This window comes from Elaeis guineensis, chromosome 15 (genome assembly GCF_000442705.2).
Source record: "Elaeis guineensis isolate ETL-2024a chromosome 15, EG11, whole genome shotgun sequence".
In the NCBI taxonomy this organism is placed as follows: domain Eukaryota; kingdom Viridiplantae; phylum Streptophyta; class Magnoliopsida; order Arecales; family Arecaceae; genus Elaeis; species Elaeis guineensis.
Window position 1 is genome coordinate 56,292,875 of NC_026007.2, and position 19,848 is coordinate 56,312,722.

Consider the following 19,848-nt stretch of genomic DNA (forward strand, 5'->3'; position numbering starts at 1 on the left):
CTACATCTGCCATCAAAAGGGTGAAAACACGAACTAGCATTCGTGAGGAGCTGATCAGACGGGAGCTTCGTGTGGACGATTCGCAGAGGTCAAAAATTTGTGTGGCTGCGATGTGATGATCAGAGCCCCCCGACGGTGATCAAATTACGGTGATCGACTACCCGCAAAAGGTGATGTGTTCTGAACACAGTACTGTAAAACGTTTACTGATTCAAATTTGAATTTCAAATTTAAATGCATACTGTTGTATCATATTTAGATCCTAGTGTAGGGTTAATTAGTATTAATTAATGAGATTAATTAATAATTTTACTGTAAAATAATAATTTTTGAAAAGTTTTAAAATTACCATTTTGCCCCTGCACTGAATTTTCGCTTCACATGGGTCAAGCTTAGGTCCAGAAAATATCAAATTTTACATAGGCCTAGCCTAAAGCTCAATTAAAAATGAATAGAGTTTAGGCTTGATGCTTGGCCCATGATCATCTCTACTCTTCATCCATTTTTTCTCTTCTATGGCAGCTCCTTCTACCTCCACCCATTCCTCACTATTGATCTTTTTTCTCCCTCTTTCCTTTCTTCTCACCTACTTTTTTTCCTCCTCCTTCAAGCTTGCATATGAGCCCTTTTTCTCTATGGTAGCTTCCTCCACCTCCAACTATTTTTCATCAGTGATCCATCCACCACCTCCTTCCTTTCCTTCTCATCCATTTGCCCTCCTTATCTTCCTCCTCTAAGCCACCTATGAGCCACCCTATTTCCTCCTCTCTTTTCTCCTCATCCATTTTTCTTTCTCATCCTCTTCCTCCTCCAAGATGCCCATAAGCCATCCCCTCTCCCCTCCTCTTCCTTCTTATCCTCCTCCTCCAAGCCACACATGAGCCATCCCTTCTCCCTTCATCCCCTTCTTCCTCATCCACTTCTCTTTCTCATCATCTTCCTCCTCTAAGCCTCTCATGAGCCATCTCCTCTCCCCTCCTCTCCTTCCTCATCTATTTTTCTGCTCATCCTCCTCCTCTTTCAAGTTGCCCATAAGCCATTTCCTCTCTCCTCTTTCCTTTCCTTACTTTCATCTCCTCCTTCTCCTCTAATTCCATCAATGAGGCCTTCGATGCCATTCTTCTTCTCTATGCCAACCCCTACAACCCTACTTTCTCCCTCTATGATGGCTCCCTCTATCTCCATCTCTTTCTCATTAGCAACCCCTTCCATATGAGCAAGATGTGTTTCATTCATTGAGAGAAAAAGCTAACATCATTTATTGATAAGTGAACGTCTAGAATGATCAATTTAATATTTTTTAAAACATAAAGAGTGCAAGTGAAATTGAATTAAAATTAAGAAGATATTTTTATAATTTTTTTAAAATTTTAATTATATAATAATATTATATATTATATTTATATTATATAATATTAATATTATATTATTGTGTAGAGGATGGACTAAACCAAAGCCTAAATCAAAAATTATTAAGGGACAAGAAACTACAACAATTAGCTTAGGCTAATCGGGACTACAAGAAAACATATTATTATCATTTTGTTAATATAAATATTTTAAATTATATATTATGAGAAGAAGCTATTATCCAATTTCGATCTCGATGATCCATGATCTTAGGTTTCAAAGTAATAGTTTGCTTATTGGGCCAAATGCATTGGAGATGGTGTTGTCACAAGTTTAGTATAAATAGGGCGTGTGATGAGATTGAATCACTTAACTATCTTGAAAGATTTTATTAAAAATTTTTAGACATAAGAGATTTTATGTGATTTTGTGAAGCATGAAGATGCTTGGAAAGGTCGAATTTTTTTTAAATAAATAATAAAAATAGCAAATCAGGAGGAATCCCATGCGATCACCCACCCATATGTAAGCACTTAGGCGCATGGAAATATGGCATGAAAAATCTTCAATTTCTCAAGAAAATTGGTGCTAAGGGCACGAAAATTGATGGTAAGGCACGGTTCCCTTCCCGTTTTTCCCCAAACGACCCCCCAAAAGATGACAAAGAAGTCACCTCAATCAAGCCGTCCAGTACTTTTATCTATCCGACGGTCTATGATTATTTATCGTACATATAGCAGCACTTATCTCTTCTAATTTCTCAGTTCACTCGCTCGCCCGAGCATTTGTGTTCCCTCTCGGCTCCCAGGCTCCCAACCCTCATTTCTCGCACCGTCGCTGGCAGCGGAGCTCCGACCATGGCGGCGATGAACTGCTTCTCCGCCTTCATCACCGGCAAGCCGGCTTTGTCCGTGCTTCCCCGCCGGGCTCGTCTGCCCGCCGCAGCGCTGCCGTCGAGTAGATGGCCAGCCGCGGTGGTGCTGCGCGCCGCGGCGGCGTCCAAGACCACGATGGCGGAGGTGGTGCCCGGGGCGGCGAAGAAGAGGCAGCCCAGGGGTATTACCAAGCCCCGGCCCGTCTCCCCCGAGCTTCAGGCGCTGCTGGGCGTCAAGGAGATCCCCCGCACCCAAGCCCTCAAGCAGATATGGGCCTACATCAAAGAGAACGGACTCCAGGTCTTTCTCTTCCTCCAACTTTCCTCTCTCTTTTCCTAAGTTTGAACGTTGTTCTTTGTTAGCGTTTTTGCTGATGATTTCCGAGGTGCTTTCTTCTCCCCATTTTTGGTTCGTAATTCTTTCCACTTGTAACTCCTTTCTATGAACCATGCATCGAGCTGATATCTGTCTTCGATTTTTTTTTTTTGGTTTTTTGGTTTTTGTGGTGTTAGATTATAATGGGCATCGGGTCTTTTAACTCCATGGATTAATGATGCAATCTGGTATTTGAAAATGAATAATGTTTTCCTCCGTATGATTTTTCATTGATGCCGATCATGGTTATGCGTTTGCCTATTTGTTGTGGAATAAATGGTACAAGTGCTTGGAGAATCACCGAAAGGGTGAAGATTGAATTTGGAAACTAAATTAGGCTTTTGCTTATTGTGGGCTCTGGTTATCACATAAAACAAATTAGGGTCATTTACCAGTAACGCATGTGGTGCTGGTAATATGCGAAATGTGATCAGGTTTTCCTGAACTCTTAGAGTTGTAGAATTGTGATACAAGTTAATTCCAGACAAAGCAGATTCATGAATTTTTTGCCATTTCCAATTATGCATGCATTCAAACGAAGAGAGAAAAAAAAAAAAGAAGACCATCCATGTAATTGTTTTTATCATCCAATTCTTTTCCCATCAACATGAGCCTGTAGTGGAGTGTGAATTCAATTCAAGAAGGCTCAACAAAGGAATTAGCAGATTTTTGCAGCCAGTTGTCAACCTAAATAAATCCTCTGAGCCAAATAGTTCTCTGGTATGCCTTGAGCATGAGGCAAGCCAGATATAGTTTGGAAGGCTATTTGGTTGCTAGAAATCCTTAATTTAGGTTATGTAGTTTGGGTATGTGGAAATTTAGCCTTCTTCTTTTTAGCTTGGACTCTTTTTGCTCAACATTCTAATGCTGCAGGCCTTTTGTATTATAAAGTTGTCTTTAAGTTTTCAAGAAATACATTGGCTTTATTAGCTGTGAAAGGACAATTTAAACCTAATTTCCTCATCTTTGTTTCTATTGGATGTGATGCTTTTCTCTTCCATTCCTTCACTTAAAAAAATACAAGATATTGGAATGATCACTTTGTGGTATCCTTTGTCCAATTTGGTTGGCATCTTTGTTCTAAATCTATTGCACTAAGACTACATTTGTATATTTTGGTTATATTCTATATTTTTATGTTCTTAGTCTCCAGAATTTCATGAATAATTCCAATTTAGTGTTTAACCTTTTTTAGCTCTGCATCCAATAATATATTTGTGGTATATTATTTTGGCCATCAATAGCAAGTTAATATTCAATACATGTAGGGAGACATGGGCTCAATGAGTCTTAGCTGAAAATTCACTAATCTTCTCAAAGCTGCTAATGAATCATACATATATGTTTTTGAAAATATCAACGTACTGTATGTACACATCTTCCAACTTAATTGTCCATTACACCAGGCTACCTCTCATAGAATCAAGCATTATCTTTAAATCAAGAATGATCACTGGTTGTTCAAATTTTTCCTATCAATTCTCTAAGCACAGGAGTAGCCTCTGCTGTTAAACTTGTGAAGAATCTAGGTTCTATATAATAGTGAAGAAGCTTAAGTTGTTGTTTGGATGCAATAAATTATAAGGTCTCAAAACACACTATTGTTAACAATTTAACAGTTGAAAGTTCAAACAAATGGATTTTCACTTTATCAAAATGCTTAAAAATAGTATGGTTTAGTGTTGATCAATGATACTCAGTAGATTTGCCCTACATGCCCATGTGAACAAGATAGAATGCAGATATGGGTGCTTGATATGTGCATGACACATGAAAACAACAATCAAGCACAGCATCTGGCATGGAGAAAGTCTGGAGGTTGTGGACAACACACACATACAAAGGCTTATTAGAGAGGCAAGGTACCTCTTAAGAAGAGTCAGACCCAAGGTGGGTTGTCTCGGTCAGCCATGCATGGATTTCAATGTCAAAAGGAGTTTGTTCATGGTGGATGCAAAATAGGGGCATGAAAGCAAGTAGAAAAAACAGAAAGGAAATCCGATAAGGGTTTTCCTTTTAGCCTCTCATCACATGTGCAAGGCCATTGCTTAATTAATACACTAATGCTATCCAGGAAGGGTTTGGCAGTTCATGGTAGATCTTATGAGGATAGCGACTTAGGCATGTGGTCCTTTCCTATAAATAGGTGATTCTCTTAAGTTTCCTCAGAATTGTTCATCTGGGCCATGTTAGTTTAGTAGGTTGAGCTGACAAGCATGAGTCTGTACCATAGTGGCAATTAGGTCTAGCCTGGATTGCAGTTAAACATGCCTAGCCCACTTAAAGTTCAAGGTGGGTGTAGTTTAGTCTACCTAACTTGAAGCTATTCCCCAATTATCCATACTCAAATTTTGGATACTTTTTAGCTATGTCCATGTATCCTAAGAATTGGTGAAAATATAGATCTGAATCCTAGATGTGCACCTGCACTCAGCACCCATTCCCAAACCCAGGTAACATGGATGTTGATGCACCCCATAAATGGGATAGAACTTAGATACCCATAGGTAATGATGGAACATTAACTAGAAGAGGTTTAGAACTTCAATTTTAAGAACTTTAGGAACCCACAGAACATGATGGAAGGGCTTGACAATCCATGGAACTTAGTGGAGCAGCACTCTGTTGATCCTAGAAAAATGTAGTTTTGAAGCAATAATATTTGGGTAACTTCACATGTAGATTGACTAGATTAAATTGACAAGTGCGAAAGAGTCTCTCTTTGTTGTGAGCAATTGAAATCACCAAGTCTTCAAGATCATTTTCAAGAATTTCGGTTTTCGGTTTGGTTCGGTTAAAAACCGAAAAACCCGAAAACCGAACCAAAAACCAAAGTCATAATTTAAATTTATGTTGTTTACTATTTTAAGAACTTGTTGGTTACATGGATGGATGATTGGATATTAGATTTGATCTATTGTTATAATTTGCTGTGATGTTTGATTACTTGTTTATATTGTAGATAATGTGATTTTTGATATGTTACATTTTGTTTATTATCGATTTATCATTTATCAATTACCAATGTACCATTATTTATCAATTATTGATTTTTAATATAAGAAATTACTAAACAACAAATTTAACAGGTCCTGAATTTAATTAAATGTAATGTAACAAAGTAACAATGAATCAATAATAATTATTTGAATATGTTGTATCAAAAATGGATAATTGAAAATAAAAAAAAAAATTGTAAAAAAAAAAATCGAATAACCGGACCAAACCAAAATTCTCGGTTCGGTTCCTCTCTTATTCGGGTCAGTTTTCGGTTTTCATTTTTCTGTTATTCGATTTTCGGATCGGGTCGGTTAAAACCGAATGAACAGCCCTAGCTGCATATTTGTGCTGCTTAGTATTGTACAGCTAATATGGGAGCCTGCTTAGCATTTTGGAGTCACATATATAATCCACTCTTATGTGGGCCCAAGTAGGGGATGCTGGTTCAACCTAATGGTTAGATTTGATGTGGGTTCCAGGTGGGCCTGATATGGGTTAGTAATGTTCAAATGTTAATTATTTGATAAATATTACTATGAGGTACTAGATACTATGCAATAAGTATTAATTTTAGCTATTATTATTGTTAATGTTGTTATTATCCATTAAAAAAAAATCTTATTATCATTATTATTGCTATTATATTTCATATATTATATTTATTTTAAGTAATTAAAAAATAATAACCACATATGTGCCTGCATTTGTGGCTATGCGGTCCTCTGGCCAACCGCATTTAGAAGCTACCTTTTAAAACTCTATTATCAAGGCTTGCTCCTATCAATTTTGTTTAACTGTGGGCTAGTTACAAATGGTTCACCCATTGTTGAAACAGGTAAAGCACTGATGGAAGGATCTTAAAACTTTTCAGAAACAATGGAAAAGGCACCATACAAGCTTATTACTTTGATAGTCAAATCTCTGTTTCTCCCTTCGAGTAGATAAATAGAACCTGCTAAAAGATTGCATTCACTAATCCACTTTGAAGTTGAGCACTATAGCAATTTATATCCTTTCCACATACAAAGATTCCTAGTGAAACACAGTTGATTGCATTAACATCTTAATTGATATTCCCTGGTCTAGGTTTAACAAGCACACATTTGCTTGGTATTAAAAAATTAAAGTATCAATAACAGTCACCTGAGTATAAAATTTCTGGGTTTTTTTAATGCTCCAATGCAGACTTGACACACATGTCGTGGATGTGACACAGAAGCCATCATGTTGTGGTTCCCATGAGTTTCCTTAGTATAAATAAGAAAGAAGAAAATGGAACCCGGGGGGCGGGCGGACCCCCTGATCCTATCTTGCCCAAGCCAAGGAAGGAAAAGAAAGAAAATGGGAAAATTCATTTCTTAGAAAAGATGATACAATGTTCCAGTGATGACTTAATGCCTAGGCGAGGAGTCTCCAAAATGAATGACTTTTGGTTTAAAGGTTGTTTGGAGATGGTAGATCACATTTGATTGTTTGAATTTTCATTTTGGAACTCCAATCTTCAAATTTCATCAAACTGGATCTAGTCTCAAATTCAATCAATCTTATTGTCTCTTCCTATGTCTGCAAAAGTTATGCCTTCTGAAAGATTCTGTTCCATGTAGAGTGTTTATGTCAGTTATCATGCCAGATACAATTTGCTTATCAATGTCCTTGTTACTAGGCTTTGTAGATTTTTTATAAAAATATTTAGTTATTTCTTGTATTTCCAATCAAATCCTATAATTCAATGACAGAGGTTGTTGTGCATTTATTCTTTGCATTATTTTTATACAGGACCCAGAGAACAAAAAGGTGATAGTGTGTGATGAGAAGCTAAAAAAAATATTTGGAGGGAGAGATCGTGTTGGCTTTCTTGAAATCTCAGGATTGCTGAATCCTCACTTTTTGAAATGAAGAATCGTCTAGAGAGTTGGTTTCTGTACATGTATGGCTCCAGGTTTATCTCTATTAAAGCAGGTGGAATCGAACTGTTGTCACACTGCACAATCTAGTTCAGCATACTTCCTACTCTTTGTTGGCAATGGTTTAATATGTTCCATGTATCTGTTACAGACTACAGACTTTTTGGTCCTGTCTGGTTCTTTACATGTTTGTTTCTCAGCATACCGATGCTATTAGTCAGGGCTATGTATATGCCTGCACGCGCACTTGGTTATTTATCCATTTATGCATCCTCTGTGCTGAGCTCAATCACTCAGGTACTCAGTTTTATGAATTTTTGAGTCTTGGTCTCTTGGAAACTGTACAACTTTTTGCCTTTGAGTCGGGGCCTCTGGGTTTTCTTTGCTTCCAAGGATTCTCTTTTCTTGTTACCAAAAAAAGGATTCTCTTTTCTTGGCAGCACAAGAGTGCCTTATTTCATAGCCTTCTTATTGTGATGTGCAAAAGCAAGCAGATGTGCTGACGTTTCAAAACCGGACCATGTTATATCCCTCTAGGATTTTTTTTACTGAATCAATTGGCTGTTATCCAAAAAGGATGGCAGTGAAGTCATGTCTGACGTGTCTCCAATGCTAAGTTTCAGAAGATAAATTCGGAGCAGCAGCTTGTTTCTGGAAAATGTTCTTGCAAAAGATATTATTTGTCAATTGTAACTCAGAATTTCGTGGGTACAGGTTGATTCCACTTGAATGCACGTGTGCAAGTGGACTTGTCAGAAGCTTTCTTTTTCACATCATATTCTGTGGTTCATCTCTATCGGCAATCAGGCATAGCTCTTGAGTCTCCCGTATAGAGTTTTGATGAGGGTATAACGGAATGGCTGCTTTCTTCAAATTTGGTTTTTGTTCTGCATGCCCGCTTGCTTATAACATTTCATGAAGAAAGTCTCAAATATTGCTGGCTTTTGGAAAGCTCTTGTCCCCCTTCCTCTATTACTTCTGCTTCTGTGAGTCAGTCTTCATTGTGAAAATGATATCAAGTCAGCAGCGTGGCTCCTGTAAATGATCCAGGATTGTGAGCAACACGAATATAATGCTCTAGTGAAGTATCAAGGATGGTCCTGACCATGGCGAGACAAGGAGCTGGACAGAGGATTATAATTTCAAGGAGAAATTCATAAAACACTGATCATTTTGGCAGAGTTGATGCCTAGATTCAGTTTTTCCTTTGCTTTTTCCTGTTTCCTTTCCTTTATCACAACGAAAGGGAATAGGTTGGTAGTATTGCACAAATGGTGGACATGGATGAAGAGGAATGTTATAATTGAAAAAAGAATTATAGGGATTATATTTTCATTTCCTTTAACCCAAAGAAAAGAGATGGATTTCCCTCTAGGTGTGGATTAGCCAACAGCAGAACAGCATTAGGGCAATCTTGTTCTCCGCCCTTGAATGGTGTATTTACTCAGATCTCGCTATGGTAAATCTGATGCTGCCACAAAAATTTCGAGGTGCAGTTTTTGCCTCCTGGTTGGAATCCAGCCTTACTCCTGCAACAATATGTTACTAGGTTCTGCAATTGCTTGATTGCCTCAAAAGAGCATTGTTTTTTAAGTCATTGAGAATTCCTCATAAAGCTATGGAATTGATACTATCTATTTTTTTTCCTTATTCAGGGGAAAGGTAAATGACATGCTACTACAGAAGGTAGAAACCTACATAGATAACAAAGTGCAAATATTGCAGTCTAGATAGTGCATCGTATGCTAGGGTACTGTTTGATATATCATCGGTGATGTAATCACTGGAGTGATGTAATCACTGGAGTGATACGAATATTGGGATGATGTGCAAATACTGAGGTGATATATAATCATCGAATTTGATATATCACTGAAAATAAAATTTCACTGTATTTGATATATCATCAAATAGTGATAGTGTTAATATATAAAATACCATAAATAGTCTTATACATTAGTACATGATAATTACTTCGCAACTTGATTAAACATTCTTCATTTATAACTCCTCACAAAAACATATAGCAGTAGTAGTAATAATAATATTTATTTATTTATTATAGATATTTATTTTGATGAACCTATTAAAATGATATCACGATAATATTATATATAATCAGGCTTGACTAGGCTCAGCCAATTTTGACCATCAATATTAAGGCTGCCATTAGAAATGATTTAGCCTATCAAAATAAATTGAAAAAAAAAAAAGCATGAAGAATTTAGCATGATCCATCAATGCCAATTAACCATATTTATCTATAAAAATAAAATAGATATTTAATAAATAAATAAAAAGTATCTATATCATTTAACTAAATCTACCAATAAAAATAAAAAATACATATAGTAGATAGGCATCTATAAAAAAAGATGAAGATAATTTTTATTTTCTTTTTAATTTACTTATGAGGGATATTTTTGTTTCAAAATAATTTCAACACATCACCGGTATCCGATGATATGCTATCTCCTGAGGTATGTGTGATGATAGCATCACTGCATTGTACAATAATGCTATTACTGAATTTATCACTAGATCTTTTATCATTGGATGGAATTTTGCAATACCAAACAAGATGATTACATCATCTAACTCATATTATTGGGATGATATGAAATATCATCTTCTACCAAACAGCACCCAGAGATTTAGGATTCAAAATCAGCTTTTCAGCTGGAGCACAGACAGAATATTGTATCCTAGAGGCCTAAGACTAAGATACCTTTTCAGCTGAAGCATTTATGCATGCGATGAACTGCTATCTTAGGACATTAAATTTACTGAATGAGTATTTACTGCTTAAGCTTTGTGTTCTCTTTTCTCACTAAAAGAAAAAACTTCAGCTTCTCCTTTCACTATTCCGTATTTGGTGTCAGATAGTGCAACCTTTGATTTTAAGATGAAAAATTCAGTACTAAACTTTAGGAATAACAAGAAAATAGGAAAAATTGCTCTTATTTCTCCACTTTCTGAGCTGGGAGCTTCAATGTTGGCACATTTGACCATCAGTTGAGGATTTTATAGATGGCCTGAGTGACTTGTTTTTCCACATCCATTTACTAAGAAATACATGTGGAAGTTTAATTGTGAAAATTCCACTCATTTTTTTACCTCGCCTAAATTGTATTAAATACAATCATTGTTAACACCAACATGATGAAAGAAAAGGGTCAAATCAGCAACAAGAAAAACTAATCCATCATCGGGTTCATTTTCCAAGCTGAGGTTGTAATTTAGGGTCCGTTCTTTTGTCAATAAAAAATTTACCTAGAAATCTATATTTTTCTAGTTAAATATTATCCAAATAATATTTAGATAGAAAAATAATTTATCCATATTATTTTATGCATGGAAAAGTGGCTTCGAAATCTGTTACAAATTTTTTTTTGCATTACTATTTTCCTAGATAAGTTGCTAAAATTTATCCATATTTTTCGTAATACCGTTTATATGTTTTAAGTTTGGAGAAAGTGGATGATTGAGTTATTAGACATTGAATAATGGAGGCATTGAAAATGAGGATGGGGTATTTTAAGAATAAAATTAAATGCCTACTTTACTAGCTGATGAGAAAATGATTTAGCCACCTCTAAGTAGATAAGATTTTTCTTCTATTTCATGGTAAAATGCTATCTATAGAAAGTAATTTATCCATCTTGAAAAGTATGAGAATATGGGTAAGTTGATCAATAAAAATATTGATCTATTTTTTCATAATATTTATCCATAAAAGAATGGGCCCTTATGTTTACTGGTATTGCTATAATGATAGTGACCTCAATTGTTCATGTATCCTCAGCCAACATGTACTACTCATGCTTGGGTAAACATGTCGGGTGAAGGACTAGAATTATGATTTTTGAGATTATCATTAGTGACATTTATGCTCTCTATGAGGCAGTCCTGTTTCATAATCCTAATCTAGATCCTGAAAGACCAATGATGGATACAAGTGTGATAACAATATTGAAAGAAGAACATGGTCTGAAACTGGAAGGAGTTGTTTGCATCGTACTACTTGAAGACATTATTGTGTTTCTGGTTCTGTTGGGGTGTCCCCGCATCATGAGAAACATTTCCACATCACCTTGTGAGTTTCAGACTAAGAGATGCCAGTATTCAATTATAAGTGTCCTCCCAGTGATCCTCTTTTTTTATTCATTTTTTCCCTTCTTTTGTTTTTTTTTTTTTTTTTTTTTTTGAACCTCCTGCATGATTAGCTGATTTTCAATAGAAGTAACTTTCGATATTGAAGTAAATGATTATGGGATTGTTCAATTCTTGTTTTTAATCTCGTTGGCATCTCCTTTGTGTAAATCCTGTGTGAGATTAATCATGCAGTCTTGACATATAATGGCTAACAGTGATATTTATATCTCTTAAGCTTGGATTTTATAATTTGACTATGTTGTAAGTGGGCAGTCAGTTGGAAAAACTATGTCAAATTATGACATAGATTAAAATTCAATTCTCATGAAGATTTTTCCCCACTGTACAAATAACATCAAGGGCAGCCCTGAGTATGCATGCTTACAAGGATTCATAAAGGCAACTGTATATCGTCAGAATACGATTGGATGATTATGGTTATGATCATTGGTCATGGTACATGCTATACCTGCTTTGCAACAGAACTTAAATATCCGTCGATATTCTTTCTCGCACCTGACATTATTAATGCTTGATGTTCGAAATAATTACTTGAGTTGGATCATTAAAGAATAATCTTTAAGATGACTTTCTAACATTGTGTGAGGCTGCATACAAAATAATGATAGAATGTCTCTCTCCAACTTCTTACTAATTTTAGTCATCAAGCTCTGTCCAAAAATGGCATGAGTATTATCCATCTCTTTTATCATTTTTTGGTTCTAATGCAGAGATTTTACATTTCTTAATAGTGATAAATTCACGATGACTTTTATCATATATTTTTCAAAATCGCAAGGTTCTTATGTTAGTTGACTAGAAACTAATTTATATGAATTAGTCTTGTTTTCATACAAATGTGAATTTGGTGTGCAATTAGAAGTAAAGATCCAAAAGTTATTATATAGATCTTTCTGGATATTTTGATTTTGTTTTCACCATATATGAGAGTAGAGATTAGGAGGAATTCAGGAAGGGATTCAATGTAACTTTCAAGACAGTTGGCTGTTAAAAAGATCTGTGTGCACCTTCAATAGCAATGCTGTTGTAACCATTGAATTTTGTTTCGACAAAGCCAATGGTACAGTATTGTCATCAAGATTGAGATATTGTGGTTGAAGTCATGACACATCTAGATAGAAGATGTGCAGTTAAGGAATTCTAAGAGTTGCATTAAGAGTGGACAAAGTGCTAGAGTATGATTGTGGCTTCGCAGCACTGGCCAGTGCGCTCAAGCATAGCTTTGTCTTAATGCCAACCCCAAATAGATTGGTTCAAGCTTGTTGTCTTTACTTACATTAACTATATCGATATTAGATTCATTTAGGAAACTCATATGAATTGTCGGTGCTCTCTGGATGCTTAAACTATGATTTCAGATGCATTATCTAAGAATTTTTACTAATAGACAGGCCACCTGAGAAAGCTACTTAAAGACTAAAGCCTGAAGGCTTAAAATTCTAAATGGTTAGATCTTAAGCTACTTAATGATTGGTGTATAACTGTTCTATTCACATGCTTGGTTTCTCAAAGTTAAAGAAACCAAGTGCATGTTTTGATCAATGGAACCAAGGGCTGTTCTCTATGTGGAAAGTATGCCACTTTAGATAAAATTTTCATCAGGGAGGAATGCTGGTAGGTAGCTTCACTGCCAAGGATATGTTGGAACTGAGAGAGAAATTGGAAGAGAAACATCTTTAAAAAAACCTCAATCTTTTGTGGGAGAAAAGTGGTAGAGAACTCATATCTTCACAAGCCCATTGTGCTACATTCCCTCACACAAGCTTTGCATAATTTACTTGAATCACATCATAGTGTATATGTACCACAAGCTAGACAAATTGTAAAAGCCATTAAGCTTGCTAACAGTCTGGTCTCACAAACTGAGAACTAATGATAGATAAAGATTCAGGTTGGCTCAGGGCAGGTCCGATTTTGCTAGTCCTAAGCCCGAGTCGAGGTTGACGTCAAATTGGGTCTGTTTTCGGCTGCAACCATATCAAAAGGAATGGGTTGGTTCGGGTATAGTCTGGTCCTCTGCTAGATAATTGCGAGTGCTAATCTTTGGTCAGGGGATATTAACGTAAGCATAACCAAAACTCCAATTGAGTATGATATTGATTTCATTAGGGTTGAAAGTGGTATGGATAATATCCATTCAGATTCGTTTTCGTATTCAAATTCATTTGGATATGGACAGAAATTTGAGGATCCAACTAATAGTCGTATCTGTATCCATATCCATAAAAAAAAAATAGATATGGATATAGATAGACAACTATTTAATTTGTATCTGGATATCCAAATCTATTTATAACTCTATATAATTTTATGGAGCGCTTATTAAATTTTAAGATAAATATAAAAATGATATAAATATACTATTAACTTGATTTATCATCTATTTAGTAATATCTTTGATTTTGCAGTCATAAAATTTAATTATCCGACTTATATCCATAATTATATCCATACGTTCAGTATTTGAATTGTATCGATATACATTTAAATCAAATATAAATATAAATTTTTGCATTCGAATAATATCCATATTCTTATTTGTATTCATCAGATAAAGTAAATATGGATATGGATATATTGGTATCCGATCCGTATCTAGTCCGGTTTCAGCCCTAGGTTTCATGCACCCAAACCCAAGCTGTCTGCCTGGTGAAGGCTGAGAAAAAGAAGTGACAGTAATAAAACAAAACTGCTGCTTCGAGGAACTAAAGAGAAGTTAGAAATTAGATAAAACTCATTGCGGAACATAACAGGTGAGAGATACCTCTCAACCAAACCTAGTCTCACAGAGCAGATAAAGACCACAACCATCAGGAGGAGATCAGGTTCATATCTTATAGCATTTCTCAGACAGATCTTTAAGCAGTAAAAACACAAAAAAGATCGGTCATGGAAGCCAATGGAGTTAGATCAGCTTTTCATAGGCAAAGTTCACTTGGATATGTGGACTGGCAATGAATCAGACCCAGGATTCCAAATATACAACCACTAGAAAAAGGAAGAGACGACACCCTCTGAGAGCACCATCCTTCTTCAGGATTGTTGGAAGCTTTTGCAAAAGAGAATATAAAATCATGTTGCTTGTTTCTTTTATTAATAGTTCCTTGTTTTCCCAAGGTCACATCTCCTTATAGGTACTGTATAGTCATCAATGGAATTGACTTAGGGAGGCATCATGATGTGGAAGCTTCCCAGTGTTACATACAAGTGGACCTCCAACCTAACAATGAGTGCAAAAGCTGAGTAAAAATATCACATTCACACAACATCTCAAATTTAAAAAAGACAGACAATGAATGAGATGAGAATGCATGTGGAGGTCTTCACAACCCATGACCTTGGTGTAATGATTCTTTCCCTTCCCCTACCCCAAGGCAATGCACAAACCTGGGGCCCCTGGTCAATAAAGGTAAACAAGGCCTGGTCAGATGACCACCACCACCTGAGGATGAGCTGTGGACCCTTTTCCCTGTAAACAACCCTAGGATGCTGTTTTGCAACAAGAGAAAAGAAGAGCACTAGGGATAAAGATGATCTCAGCATCCAAGAGGAAGAAAGTTTGAAATATATACTTCAACTACTGTAAAGAGAGACAAAATATATGTAAGCACTTGAAGTTTGTTTTACATCAACCACTCCCAATAAGTTTTACAACTCCAAATACTCAAGGAAGTGTGAGCACCTACCACTTCCAAAACTAGCTTCTCTTGCAACATTAAGAAAATTTTTTATAACAAAGAACAAGCAAACACACATTAAGACTAAAATTTTTGAAGGCCATCTGAGCTGCAACATCCCGGCTGGTCGGTCGAGTTGCTGGCGCCACCCGCAAAGAGAATTAGTATTAGTTCCAAACCACCAGCACAAACAAGATTCTTTGGGCATGGAAGGAAGAAATCACTCCCCATCCCACAGTAGTGATACTTCTCACCAACCCATCTACCAAGAATTCTGCATTCAGAGTATAAAGATTCACCCAGGCCCTGTGTGAGAAGTAAGACCTGTGAACAATTAAGCTCCTATTTACAGAGGACAAACCATTACCAAAAACTACCTCAAGTCAGTCTACCAACCTACATTCCATGGTGGGTCAGTTTTAATAAGAATGAGGCTACTAGTATGAACAATTCAATCCACTTCTCCCAGAACTAGACTTCAACCCTCCAAACGATCTTCTCGCCGGCATCCTGCGGCTTCTCCACCGCAGCCACCCTGGACCGGTGGACCATGCTGGTCCTTGCCCTCTCACCTCCGGGCAGCTCGCAGGTTTCGCTGATGGAGCCGGACTTTATATCGGCTGGAGGAATGAAGCAATCCATGGAGAGGCCAGGGACATTGAAGGCCACCTCCTCGATCGTCCACGCCTCCTCCATCCTTGTCTTGGTGTGGCTCATGGCCATTTCACCAAACCGGAACAGGGTGACCACCGAGCGGCCCGAATGGGCTATCATTATGCCTTCGACCGGACGGTAATCATCGAGGAAGGAGTTGATGGTGGTCTCCCAGTACACAGCATCGCCGCCGGCATTGGATTGGATTCGGGTAAGGTGCGAGTCCTCCATGTGGATGAGCAACCCGGTTCGCTGGCTGAAGTAGCCAAAGAGGACATGCCTTATGATCTCTGCCGGGCCTTCGCTTCTAGCTTTCAGTGTCTGCGGATCAGCACAGAGCTTGAGAATGAAGCAATCCTCCCCATTGACCTTCTTCTCTCCAATGCACCGGGCATTAGCAAACATGCTTGCTGTGGTCAACGGATCAAGTCCCTGATCAAACACCTTCGCTTGGTTAGCTTCAAACAATGGAAAAGCTTGCGTCTTTGGCAAAGAATGTAATGATCAAGAGGCAATGTGGACTGTTGGCGCTTCGTTTCTCGGTGATTTCGATACCTGGAGGGCTCGGCGGAGGGGGCGAACGGGACCCTTCGCGGCGTGGGCGCCGAGCCAGGGGGTGTGGCGCCACACGAGCTTGCCGTTGGAGCCGGCGTGGACCTTGCTGCCTCCGACGGCGAGCTCGACGTACCACATGTCGGGGGCCATCTGCCAGAGGACGAAGCCGCCGGACTCCACGGCCCGTGACAAGCCGCGGTTCTTCATCACCTTGGTCGCCGTCTCGAACTCCGACGCCACCATCCGCACCTTCCCCATGGCGTACGCGTTCCGGATGGAGCTCTGGAGCTTGAGGCCTCCCGACGCCGCCGTGTACTGTTGCACTATGTACTGCGCCGACGAGGTCTCCTGCCGAGACGAAGCGAGAAAGTGAACCAAAGAAGAAAAAACCGTACCTATCTTGGGTTTTACCTCGGAGAATGGAGAAAAATCCATCAATGTGCGGGTAGAATGCATCAAAATGTGATTTTTTTTCCATAAAGTTCCGAACTTCATCCAAAAATGGGAAATCGTAGCGGAGAAAATGAGAGAAAAAATACATAAATAGAGAAGATTGGAGGGTCTTACAATGGGTGTGCTCTTGATGCTGAGGTGGGGGGGAGTGTCGGCGGAGTTGACGTGAATGGGAGCTAGGGGGGCGCCCATGACTCCGAGGAGGAGGCGGAGGTCGGAGCGGCGGTTGTAGGAGGAGGAGGCGCCGCTGCCGGAGAGCTGGCTACGGACCCAGTGGCCCCAGCCCCCCTCCCGCCGCGACTCCCTGCCGCCGTCCGCGGCGGTGTCCGTCTCAGGACCTTCCACGAGCGGGGCCAGCGCCTCCCCAACGGGCCGGAAGCTCCCGGATCTCGCGATCAGCGGCTCCGGGAGGTTCGCCAGCGAATGGTGGCGGCTGCGCCCAGCCCTCCGCCGCCTCGGCAGCAGCAGCCCGGCCATCGGCGACGGACTCCTCGCCGGGCTCTTCGCCCGGGACCTTGCCGGCGACAGCCCCCTCACCACCTCTTCCTTCAGCGCCGCGAAGAACCCCCGCTTCCTCTCCATATCCGAAGGTTTCACGGCGGAGGAGAAAACTGAGAAAAAATGAAACAGGGGAGGAGAGAGAAAGCGAGCGAACTCCCTTAAGAGAAGAGCATAGAAAGCCTCATGGACTGATCTGAGAGAATGTTTCTAGAATGGACTTTCATGTTTCTCAGGGGTGGGAGGGTCTAAAATGTAACTTTTTTCCTATTTCTTTTCGGGAGTTGGGGACTGGGGAAGGTGAAGAATGGAAGAAGAGAAGAAGTGAGAAGAGAGGAGAGAGAGAGGGGCTCTGAGAGACTACTGCCCACTGGCTACGTCGTGCGCTTAGCGAGGGAGGGGGAGGTGGGAGCAAAGAGAAAAGTAAAGGGGAAAAAAAAAAGTTGGGAGACGTTACCGTTTATGAGAGAGAGATGGAGATAATATTATAATATCAAACTAAAGCCAGGTGATGGTTATAAAAAGGTGGCGACGAATGGCACGACAAGTGAAACGACAAACGCCTCCATATGGCTATATTATGATGCAAGGTAAGAGGTTGGATTCGTTCTGTTCGGTGAGATTTAATTTCTCCACACCTCGCCTACCCGCTGCTCTACTGGCCGGCAGCTAAACGTACTCCTTAGGCGGTGAGATTGTGGGCGGTGACGAGAACTTAGATCTAGGTCCGCAGACCGTTAAGTTGCCAGGTGGCTGAGAGGCACTGGGCAGCAGATTGACGGCGCCGTTATGAGAAGGTCCGCGTGGAGCCCTGACCCGTAGATGTTTGGCGTTCCGAAACAATTCAGCCAGATGTAATATTTATTTTTTAAAAAATAAAAAATTTATCAATAATTAAAAAGTTTGGAAAAAATTTGAAAAAAATAATAAAATAAGAGAACGATGAAATGTGAATAAATTTAAAAAAAATTAATAAAAAATATTTAATAAAATTTAAATTTAAAAATAATTAATCACTTAAATTTCAAATAAAAAATTCTTTCCATTTGAAACAAACTTAAAAATAACTATTCAAATAAGATAAAATAATCTAATTATCCTTACAGTAATAAAGCAATACTATATTATTATAAAATAATATTATATTATTATAAAATAATACTATATTATAATAAAAATAACATTATATTTTTATAAAGTTATACTATACTATTATAAAGTAACATTGAATTGTTGTAAAGTAATACTACAATAAAAAATATTACACTATGATAATATAATACTATTTTATTATAAAGATATACTATACTAATATAATATAGTAAAGTAACACTATATTATTATAAAAAATACTACACTAATATAATGTAATACTAACTTATTGTAAAAAAATACTATACTAATATAATATAATAAAAAAATATTGTATTATTATAAAAGAGTACTATATTAATATAATATAATATTATCTTATTGTAAAGGAATATTGTACTATGATAATGTAATACTGCAGTATTTTAAAAGATATAAGAATATAAAATTAATTTCTGTCAAAATGAATAGTTGCTTTTAACATATGATTGAAATGGGTAGGTATTTTTATATAAAACTCATTTGAAGAGTTGCTTTTAAATTGAAAGTAGAACTGGAGATTTATCTCTAATTTTTTAATAAATTTATCTAGATAAAAAAATATAAAAATATAAAATAATAATAAAAAAATCACTACAAATAAAAGTATATAATATTATTAATTTATAATAAAAAATTAAATTAGTTACAAATAACTTATAAATAAATTATAAAATTTATATAAATAATTTTAGAATAACTAAATAGTTTTGGATGAATTTATTTTTGAAGAATAATCTGAAAAATTATTAGACTCGGAGAAAAATTAAGATTAATATAAAAGTTTTCGAATAATTCGGAGAAAATTATGATTATGTTTTGGCTGGTTCGGTGAGGGAAAGGAGAAGGCGGGAGTGCCGGGGCCAGGCAAGGGTGGAGGGATTATATTCTAATTAGTTTAATTAATAATTGTAATAATCATTAATTAGCAAGGAACAAAGTTGTGAAACAGTGAAAGCGATGGTTTACGGCGTGATATGCGAGGGAGTTATTTAAGAATACTATATTAATTGGCATAATAAAGCAAAGATGGATGTTGAATCAAGAACCGTGAGATTTTTTTGATCAGACGGATCTCAGGATCCAGCTGTTTAGAAAAGAACCGGGTTTCGAATGACAAGGATATGAATAATAATTTCGTCGGCTAGCTATTTATAGAAACACGGCGATGATGTGCCACGAGTCTCTATTAGGGTCGTT

The 19,848-nt window shown here is 37.6% G+C and overlaps 2 protein-coding genes across 3 annotated transcripts; one reads left to right on the plus strand and one right to left on the minus strand.

The window, feature by feature from the left end:
* The first annotated feature begins 2,112 nt into the window (after window positions 1-2,112).
* On the plus strand, window positions 2,113-7,818 carry LOC105058027 (uncharacterized). Its single transcript, XM_010940793.4, has 2 exons — window positions 2,113-2,525; window positions 7,377-7,818. Exons 1-2 carry the CDS (start codon window positions 2,208-2,210, stop codon window positions 7,494-7,496), a joined length of 438 nt encoding a protein of 145 aa, XP_010939095.1. The 5' UTR covers window positions 2,113-2,207; the 3' UTR covers window positions 7,497-7,818.
* A 7,440-nt stretch (window positions 7,819-15,258) lies between these two features.
* Window positions 15,259-17,957, minus strand: LOC105058026 (uncharacterized). Of its 2 annotated transcripts, XR_834064.4 has the most exons (4): window positions 17,134-17,957; window positions 16,567-16,914; window positions 15,754-16,443; window positions 15,259-15,663 (listed from the first exon to the last, which is right to left on the minus strand). XR_834064.4 is itself a non-coding variant. In XM_010940792.4 (3 exons), exons 1-3 carry the CDS (start codon window positions 17,599-17,601, stop codon window positions 15,829-15,831), a joined length of 1,431 nt encoding a protein of 476 aa, XP_010939094.1. In that variant the 5' UTR covers window positions 17,602-17,957; the 3' UTR covers window positions 15,259-15,828. The 2 variants fall into 2 exon arrangements, 1 of the variants encoding a protein (XP_010939094.1); XM_010940792.4 differs by having other exon boundaries at window positions 15,259-16,443.
* Between the last annotated feature and the right edge of the window lie 1,891 nt (window positions 17,958-19,848).

Coding starts and splice junctions, on each gene's coding strand:
- LOC105058027 (XM_010940793.4), top strand. CDS start 2,208: ATGGCGGCGATGAACTGCTTCTCCGCCTTCATCACCGGCAAGCCGGCT. Junction 2,526..7,376: donor TCAAAGAGAACGGACTCCAG/GTCTTTCTCTTC, acceptor ATTTTTATACAG/GACCCAGAGAACAAAAAGGT.
- LOC105058026 (XM_010940792.4), bottom strand. CDS start 17,601: ATGGAGAGGAAGCGGGGGTTCTTCGCGGCGCTGAAGGAAGAGGTGGTG. Junction 16,915..17,133: donor GCATCAAGAGCACACCCATT/GTAAGACCCTCC, acceptor TCGTCTCGGCAG/GAGACCTCGTCGGCGCAGTA. Junction 16,444..16,566: donor CCCTCCGCCGAGCCCTCCAG/GTATCGAAATCA, acceptor GTGTTTGATCAG/GGACTTGATCCGTTGACCAC.